Here is a 9,496-nt window from a genome sequence, read left to right as displayed (position 1 = left end):
TGAACACAGCGTAAGATGTAATCAACCACCAGATGTCACCACAGTGTTGTACAGTAAGCCGTTGCATGAGAGAAGACGGAGATTAATGTTCTGTCACCAAGTTCATTCTGGCAGTTCAGTATAAATATCTCTGAAGTTGGGCTGTAATGATACTGTCCCCGCCCATGGCACATCTTCAGTCACACACACACACACACACACACCTCTTTAGTCACAGATAATGACTCTGTGTCAATTCATGGTTCTCATTATCCCTGGCATGGCCCATACAGCAGATAGGCTATAAATAGCTCATAATAAAGCAGTCTCTTGCTAATGACCTCCAACATCAAACTTTAACTGGCGAGGAAGGATTTATACAGTCAGACAGACTCTCCCAAAGTCAAGGGTGGAAATCCACCTGTTAACAATGAGGTAGATTTTGATGGGTTGAATTGTAGCCTGTGATAAAAACATATACACATTCTTGCTATAATTTGAAAGATGTAGGCCTAACGTCTGTATATCATATAATTATGATAGCCCAATCTATATCATAGATCATTTTCAACACGCCACCTGCAGCATATTTCAGTTCCTCTCCTGAATAGCTCCATGTTGATCAAAGTTATATTCTGCGCATATTCATGGCTACGGGACTGGAACCGTTTACCTACAGCGCATCACCTTCACCGAATAATAAAGTCTATCTTATCTTCTCCCCCGGTGTCTCACGTGCCTGTCCCGGCTAGAGGTCACAGCTGAAGAGAGCCCACTCACCTGCCCGTGTCCCGTTTGGATGAGGTGTCCCGTTATACCGGGTTCACACCCCCAAAGATGACGCATGAGTGACTCTGTAGTCTGACAGGCAGGTAAGCCGACACCCGGCGCCATATTGGGACAAAACGGAAGTGAGAGAGCGAGAGTGATACACACACAGAGAGAGAGAGAGAGAGAGAGAGAGAGAGAGAGAGAGAGAGAGAAAGAGAGAGAGAGAGAGAATAGCGCAGGCAGTGGAAAAGCGGCACAGTGACACAACAAGGGTGAAAGTGGAGAGACAATTTTCCGTAAAAGGCGTTACGTAGCCCAGCGAGGTTTTCATGTTTATTCCGCTAGAGAAAGAAGGGGCGGCCCCTGATCTAGAAACAACCAACTCTGTCCCTTGTCCTCTCATATGGGTCTAACGGAGGAAACAGCCTACTAGAATAGAACAGAGCTTTAGACTACTACATTGTGATAGCCTACAGTCCTGTCTGGAGCGAAGCTTTAGCACAAACTAATAGAGTGAACACTACAATAGATCAGAGGAACAGCTCGAGCGCCAAGATGCCCCTGGCACAGTTGCCAGATCCCTGGCAGAAGATGACACTGGGGCGGGCGACGAGCGAGGTGAGTGCGTGTGTGTTTTGTGTGTGTCTATGTGTAGTGTGTGTATGTGTGACTGAGACAGAGACAGATATCGTATTCAGGTATTGAACATTTCCATAACCACAATACTGCCTGTGTGAATCAGTGTTGATGTGAACAGATTATTCTATTGAATCGTCACTTTGACTGCCTCTGGGCTGCACTTCATTGATGTAAACAAACGCGTCGCAACACAGGCCTGAGGCTAAAAACAGATTTTACGGATAAGTTACTGAGCCTCGGATAAAAGAGAGAGAGAAAGGCGAGGGGGCGGCCACCCAACAGACCGCACGATTCAGGTTGCGGCTTTCAGCGGGTGTGTGTGTTTCCTGTATGATGCGGTTATAGCCTGGTTATAGCCTGGTTATAGCATGCGTGTTTTAACAGAAGTGTCGAGTCTCCCGCGTTTGATTCAGACCTGCTTAATAATTATGCCCTGTTGTTATACCTCCTATCTACCCCACTCTCTCAATACCACCCCTCCTCTCTCAATACCCCCTCTCTCAATACCACCCCCTCTCTCAATACCCCCCTCTCAATACCACCCCCCCTCTCTCAATACCACCCCCTCTCTCAATACCCCCTCTCAATACCCCCCTCTCTCAATACCACCCTCCCTCTCTCAATACCACCCCCTCTCTCAATACCACCCCCTCTCTCAATACCCCCCCTCTCTTAATACCCCCCTCTCTCAATACCACCCCCTCTCTCAATACCACCCCCTCTCTCAATACCACTCCCCCTCTCTCAATACCCTCTCTCTCAATACCCCCTCTCTCAATACCACCCCCTCTCTCAACACCCCCTCTCTCAATACCCCCTCTCTCTCAATACCCCCCTCTCTCAATACCACCCCCCTCTCTCAATACCCCCTCTCTCAATACCCCCTCTCTCAATACCACCCCCTCTCTCAATACCACCCCCTCTCTCAATACCACCCCCCTCTCTCAATACCCCCCCCTCCTCCTCTCTCTCTCTCTCTCCCTTTCGCTGTTCTCTATCAGTCAAGCTCCATAACCGGAGTAAAAACATATTCTTGTTAAATGTGTTTGTATGTTGTTAGTGCTCTGTGGGAGATGAGTTGAGGGAAGCTGTCAGACTGTTTCTAGGGCACAACAGAAAAACACAGAACAAATCAAAGTGAAGGAAACATTCTAAAGAGAACCCAACTTACAAGGATTTACATGTAGCCTATACACTGCTCACTTCTCACTCACTTCTCACTCACTGCTCACTGCTCACTCACTTCTCACTCACTGCTCACTTCTCAATCACTTCTCACTCACTGCTCACTGCTCACTGCTCACTCACTGCTGACTGCTCACTCACTGCTCACTTCTCACTCACTGCTCACGGCTCACTCACTGCTCACTGCTCACTCTCACTCACTGCTCACTCACTGCTCACTGCTTACTCACTGCTCACACACTGCTCACTGCTCACTCACTGCTCACTGCTCACTCACTGCTCACTGCTCACTCACTGCTCACCTCTCACTCACTGCTCACTGCTCACTCACTGCTCACTTCTCACTCACTGTTCACTCACTGCTCACTCACTGCTCACTGCCTACTCACAGCTCACTTCTCACTGCTCACTCACTGCTCATTCACTGCTCATTCACTGCTCACTGCTCATTCACTGCTCACTCACTGTTTCTAGGGCACAACAGAAAAACACAGAACAAATCAAAGAGAAGGAAACGTTCTAAAGAGAACCCAACTTACAAGGATTTACATGTAGCCTATACACTGCTCACTTCTCACTCACTTCTCACTCACTGCTCACTTCTCACTCACTTCTCACTCACTGCTCACTTCTCAATCACTTCTCACTCACTGCTCACTGCTCACTGCTCACTGCTCACTCACTGCTCACTCACTGCTGACTGCTCACTCACTGCTCACTTCTCACTCACTGCTCACTTCTCACTCACTGCTCACTGCTCACTCACTGCTCACTTCTCACTCACTGCTCACTCACTGCTCACTGCTCACTCTCACTCACTGCTCACTCACTGCTCACTGCTTACTCACTGCTCACACACTGCTCACTGCTCACTCACTGCTCACTGCTCACTCACTGCTCACTCACTGCTCACTTCTCACTCACTGCTCACTGCTCACTCACTGCTCACTTCTCACTCACTGTTCACTCACTGTTCACTCACTGCTCACTGCTCACTCACTGCTCACTGCCTACTCACAGCTCACTGCTCACTGCTCACTTCCCACTCACTGCTCATTCACTGCTCACTGCTCACTTCCCACTCACTGCTCATTCACTGCTCACTGCTCACTGCTCATTCACTGCTCACTGCTCATTCACTGCTCACTCACTGCTCACTGCTCACTCACTGCTCACTTCTCACTCACTGCTCACTGCTCACTCACTGCTCACTGCTCACTCACTGCTCACTGCTCACTGCTCACTCATTGCTCGCTGCTCACTCACTCACTCACTCACTCTCTCACTAACTCACTCACTCACTCACTCACTCACTCACTCACTCACTCACTCACTCACTCACTCACTCACTCACTCACTCACTCACTCACTCACTTTCTCAATCATTCCCACTCACATGATTAAGTGAACAGTAGATGAATATCAGAAGCAGGTAGACTGTTGGGCCCTCAGGCAATACTGGTCAACTAGACAGCCAGCACTACAGTGTGACAAATGAAGTCAAGTCCAAAAAAATAAAGCTCAATGAAATTGTGAGAGAGAGAGAGAGAAATGGGGAGAGAGGGAGTGAGAGAGAGAGATGGGGAGAGGGAGAGATGGAGAGAGATGGGGAGAGAGAGAGAGATGAAAGAAAGCGAGAGACAGAGAGATGGAGAGAGAGATGGGGAGAGAGCGAGAGGGAGAGCGAGAGGGAGAGATGGAAAGAGAGAGAGTGAGAAAGAGAGAGAGATGGAGAGAGATTTGGAGAGAGAGAGCGAGAGACAGAGAGAGAGAGAAAGAAATGGAGAGATGGGGAGAGTGAGAGAGAGATGGAGGGAGAGAGAGATGGAGAGAGAGAGTGAGAAAGAGAGATGGGGAGAGAGAGAGATGAGAGAGAGAGATGGAGAGAGAGAGAGAGAGAGAGAGAGATGAGAGAGAGCGAGAGACAGAGAGATGGAGTGAGAGATGGGGAGAGAGAGAGAGGGAGAGAGAGAGATGGAGAGAAAGAGAGTGAGAGAGAGATGGAGAGAGAGAGAGATGGAGAGAGCGAGAGACAGAGAGATGGGGAGAGGGAGAGAGAGAGAACAAGAGAGCAAGAGAGAGAGGAGAGAGTAAGAGAGAGAGAGAGACAGAGAGATGGGGAGAGGGAGAGAGAGAGGGAGAGCGAGAGAGAGCTAGAGAGAGAGGGAAAGCGAGAGAGAGAGAGGGAGACAGAGAAATGGAGAGATGGGGAGAGTGAGAGAGAGATGGAGGGAGAGAGAGTGAGAGACAGAGAGAGAGCGAGAGAGAGATGGTGAGAGACAGAGAGATGGAGAGAGAGCGAGAGACGGAGAGAGATGGGGAGAGAGAGAGACAGAGAGCGATGGGGAGAGAGAGAGACAGAGAGAGAGAGTTTGTGAGAGAGATAGGGGGAGATGGTGAGAGAGAGAGGGTGTGTGAGAGAGAGTGAGAGAGAGGGCGAGAGAGGGTGTGAGTGAGTGAGTGAGAGAGAGAGGGAGAGAGAGAGATAGATATAGAGTGTGAGTGAGAGAGAGAGAGAGAGGGTGTGAGTGAGAGAGAGGGTTTGTGTGAGAGAAAGAGAGAGGGTGTGAGAGTGAGAGAGAGAGAGAGAGAGAGAGAGAGAGAGAGAGGGAAAGTGTGTGAGTGAGATATAGGGAGAGAGAGAGTGTGTGAGTGAGAGAGAGAGAGAAGGTGTGAGTGTGAGTGAGAGAGAGAGGGTGAGAGTGAGAGAGAGAGGGTGTGTGTGAGAGAGAGAGAGAGTGAGAGAGAGAGAGAGTGTGTGAGTGAGAGAGAGAGAGAGAAGGTGTGAGTGAGAGAGAGAGTGTGAGAGTGAGAGAGAGAGAGAGGGTGTGAGTGAGAGAGAGGGTGTGAGTGAGAGAGAGAGAGGGTGTGAGAGTGAGAGAGAGAGAGAGGGAAAGTGTTAGTGAGAGAGGGAAAGTGTGTGAGTGAGATATAGGGAGAGAGAGAGAGAGAGAGAAGGCGTGAGTGTGAGTGAGAGAGAGAGTGTGAGAGTGAGAGAGAGAGGGTGTGTGTGAGAGAGAGAGAGAGAGAGAGAGAGAGGTGTGAGTGAGAGAGAGAGGGTGTGTGGGAGAGAGAGAGAGAGAGAACGAGAGAGAGAGAACGAGAGAGAGAGGGGTGTTAGTGAGAGAGGGAGAGAGAGAGAGAGAGAGAGAGAGGGTGTGAGAGGGTGTGAGTGAGAGAGAGAGAAGGTGTGAGAGAGAGAGAGAGTGTGAGAGAGAGAGGGTGTGTGTGAGAGAGAGAGAGAGAGTGAGAGAGAGAGAGAGAGGGTGTGAGAGAGAGAGAGGGTGTGAGTGAGAGAGAGAGAGGGTGTGAGAGAGAGAGAGAGAGAGAGAGTGAGAGAGAGAGAGAGAGAGAGAGGGTGTTAGTGAGAGAGGGAAAGTGTGTGAGTGAGATATAGGGAGAGAGAGGGTGTGAGTGAGAGAGAGAGAGAGAGAGGGTGTGAGTGTGAGTGAGAGAGAGGGTGTGAGAGTGAGAGAGAGAGCGAGAGAGAGGGTGTGAGTGAGAGAGAGAGAGAGGGTGTGAGAGTGAGAGAGTTTGAGAGAGAGAGGGTGTGAGAGAGAGAGAGAGGGTGTGTGAGAGAGAGAGGGTGTGTGAGTGAGGGGGAGGGAGAGACAGATGGTGTTAGTGAGAGATGGAAAGGGTGTGAGTGAGAGATAGGGAGAGAGAGATGGTGTGAGTGAGAGATAGGGAGAGAGAGAGGGTGTGAGTAAGAGAGAGAGAGAGAGAGAGAGGGGGTGAGAGAGAGTGAGTGAAAGAGAGAGGGAGAGTGGGTGTGAGTGTGTGTGAGAGAGAGGGTGGGAGTGAGAGAGAGAAATATTCCTCACCAAGACATTCATTATTCACAGAAATGACTACATTTATTGCATATTTTAACTTAATAAACCCAGAAGAAAAACTAAAAATACTCATGGGTGAAGGAGCAATGGCTCCTCTTGCAGCCAAATATGTATTTGCCTGCCACAGCCTGAGGGTCACTGAATAATAACAAACGCATAGTAAGCAGTAACTTAATTATTATAATTATTAATGTTATTGCTATTATTGTGATGACTGTTATTGTTATTACTATTGTAGTAGTAATGATGGTGGTAGTAGTAGTACTAATGATGGTGGTAGTAGTAGTAGTAATGATGGTGGTAGTAGTAGTAGTAGTAACAATGGTGGTAGTAGTAGTAGTAATGATGATGGTAGTAGTAGTAGTAATGATGGTGATAGTAGTAATGATGGTGGTAGTAGTAGTAGTAATGATGGTGGTAGTAGTAGTAGTAATGATGGTGGTAGTAGTAGTAGTAATGGTGGTGGTAGTAGTAGCAATGATGGTGGTAGTAGTAGTAGTAATGATGGTGGTAATAGTAGTAGTAGTCGTAATGATGGTGGTAGTAGTAGTAGTAACGATGGCGGTATTAGTAGTAGTAATGATGGTGGTAGTAGTAGTACTAATGATTGGTGGTAGTAGTAGTAGTAATGATGATGGTGGTAGTAGTAATGATGGTGGTAGTAGTAGTAATGATGGTGGTAGTAGTAGTAGTAACGATGGTGGTATTAGTAGTAGTAATGATTGTGGTAGTAGTAGTACTAATGATTGGTGGTAGTAGTAGTAGTAATGATGGTGGTAGTAGTAGTAATGATGGTGGTAGTAGTATTAGTAATGATGGTGGTAGTAGTAGTAGTAATGATTGGTGGTAGTAGTAGTAGTAATGATGGTGGTAGTGGTAGTAGTACTGCTGGTGGTAGTAGTAGTAGTGATGATGGTGGTAGTAGTAGTAGTAATGATGGTGGTAGTAGTAGTAGTAATGATGGTGGTAGTAGTAGTAGTAATGATGGTGGTAGTAGTAATGATGGTGGTAGTAGTAGTAGTAATGATGGTGGTAGTAGTAGTAGTAATGATGGTGGTAGTGGTAGTAGTAATGATGGTGGTAGTAGTAGTAGCAATGTTGGTGGTAGTAGTAGTAGTAATGATGGTGGTTGTAGTAGTAGTAACGATGATGGTAGTGGTAGTAATAATGACGATGGTAGTAGTAGTAGTAATGATGGTGGTAGTAGTAGTAGTAATGATGGTGGTAGTAGTAGTATTGATGATGGTAGTAGTAGTAATGATGGTGGTAGTAGTAATGATGATGGTAGTGGTAGTAATAATGACGATTGGTAGTAGTAGTAGTAACGATGGTGGTAGTAGTAGTAGTAATGATGGTGGTAGTAGTAGTAGTAACGATGATGGTAGTAGTAGTAGTAATGATGGTGGTAGTAGTAATGATGATGGTAGTGGTAGTAATAATGACGATGGTAGTAGTAGTAGTAGTAATGATGGTAGTAGTAGTAGTAGTAATGATGATGGTAGTGGTAGTAATAATGACGATGGTAGTAGTAGTAGTAATGATGGTGGTAGTAGTAGTAATGATGATGGTAGTAGTAGTAATAATGATGATGGTAGTGGTAGTAGTAATGATGGTGGTAGTAGTAGTAATGATGGTGGTAGTAGTAGTAATGATGGTGGTAGTAGTAGTAATGATGATGGTAGTAGTAGTAATAATGACGATGGTAGTAGTAGTAGTAATGATGGTGGTAGTAGTAGTAATGATGATGGTAGTGGTAGTAATAATGACGATGGTAGTAGTAGTAGTAATGATGGTGGTAGTAGTAGTAATGATGATGGTAGTAGTAGTAATAATGATAATGGTAGTGGTAGTAGTAATGATGGTGGTAGTAGTAGTAGTAATGATGGTGGTAGTAGTAGTAATGATGGTGGTAGTAGTAGTAATGATGATGGTAGTAGTAGTAATAATGATGATGGTAGTGGTAGTAGTAATGATGGTGGTAGTAGTAGTAGTAATGATGGTGGTAGTAGTAGTAGTAATGATGGTAGTAGTAGTAATAATGATGATGGTAGTGGTAGTAGTAATGATGGTGGTAGTAGTAGTAGTAATGATGGTGGTAGTAGTAGTAATGATGATGGTAGTAGTAGTAATAATGATGATGGTAGTGGTAGTAGTAATGATGGTGGTAGTAGTAGTAGTAATGATGGTGGTAGTAGTAGTAATGATGATGGTAGTAGTAGTAATAATGATGATGGTAGTGGTAGTAGTAATGATGGTGGTAGTAGTAGTAGTAATGATGGTGGTAGTAGTAGTAATGATGGTGGTAGTAGTAGTAATGATGATGGTAGTAGTAGTAATAATGACGATGGTAGTAGTAGTAATGATGATGGTAGTAGTAGTAATAATGACGATGGTAGTAGTAATGACTGTTATTTAGTTATAGTTTCATTTTCCATGTTTAGCTATTTATATTTATTACATTTCTAATATGTTGTTGTTATTTTTTATTTCATGTTATATTATTATTTACTACCATTTTACATTATTATTTTTTATTGTTTATAATTTATTACAATGTTTATTGTATACATTGTTGTTTTGGCAATATAGACACAATGTTTTTCATGCCAATAAAGCAGCTTGAATTTGAATTTGAATTTGAGAGACAGAGATAGAGAGGGTGTGAGTGATAGAGAGAGAGAAATATAGAGAGAGAGAGAGAGAGAGAGAGAGAGAGAGAATAGAGAGAGAGAGGGTGTGTGTGATGGAGAGAGAGGGTGTGAGTGTGTGAGAGAGAGAGAGAGAGTGAGAGAGTGAGAGAGAGAGAGATAGAAAGCGTGTGTGTGATAGAGAGAGGGTGTGAGTGTGAGAGAGAGAGAGTGAGAGAGAGAGAGATAGAAAGGGTGTGTGTGATAGAGAGAGGGTGTGAGTGTGAGAGAGAGATAGTGAGAGGGTGTGTGTGAGAGAGAGAGAGAGAGAGAGAGCGAGAGAGGATGTGTGTGATAGAGAGAAAGGGTGTGAGTGTGAGAGAGAGAGGGTGTGAGAGAGACAGAGGGTGTGAGAGAGAGACAGAGAGAGAGAAAGAGAGAGAGAGAGAAATAGAGAGA

General features: G+C 45.5%; 1 protein-coding gene across 2 annotated transcripts in view; it reads left to right on the top strand.

Annotated features, from left to right (window-relative positions):
- The first annotated feature begins 984 nt into the window (after nt 1-984).
- Nucleotides 985-9,496, top strand: part of LOC115130107 (ribosomal protein S6 kinase alpha-3-like) — a 48,743-nt gene continuing 40,231 nt past the window's right edge. For both annotated transcript variants that reach the window (XM_065019333.1, XM_065019332.1), the window contains exon 1: nt 985-1,368. In XM_065019333.1, coding sequence (XP_064875405.1) covers nt 1,306-1,368 — 63 coding nt within the window. In that variant the 5' untranslated portion in view covers nt 985-1,305. The remainder of the gene's footprint in view (nt 1,369-9,496) is intronic.

Source organism: Oncorhynchus nerka, linkage group LG6 (genome assembly GCF_034236695.1).
Source record: "Oncorhynchus nerka isolate Pitt River linkage group LG6, Oner_Uvic_2.0, whole genome shotgun sequence".
Lineage (NCBI taxonomy): Eukaryota > Metazoa > Chordata > Actinopteri > Salmoniformes > Salmonidae > Oncorhynchus > Oncorhynchus nerka.
This window is presented reverse-complemented; position numbering and strand designations above follow the sequence as displayed.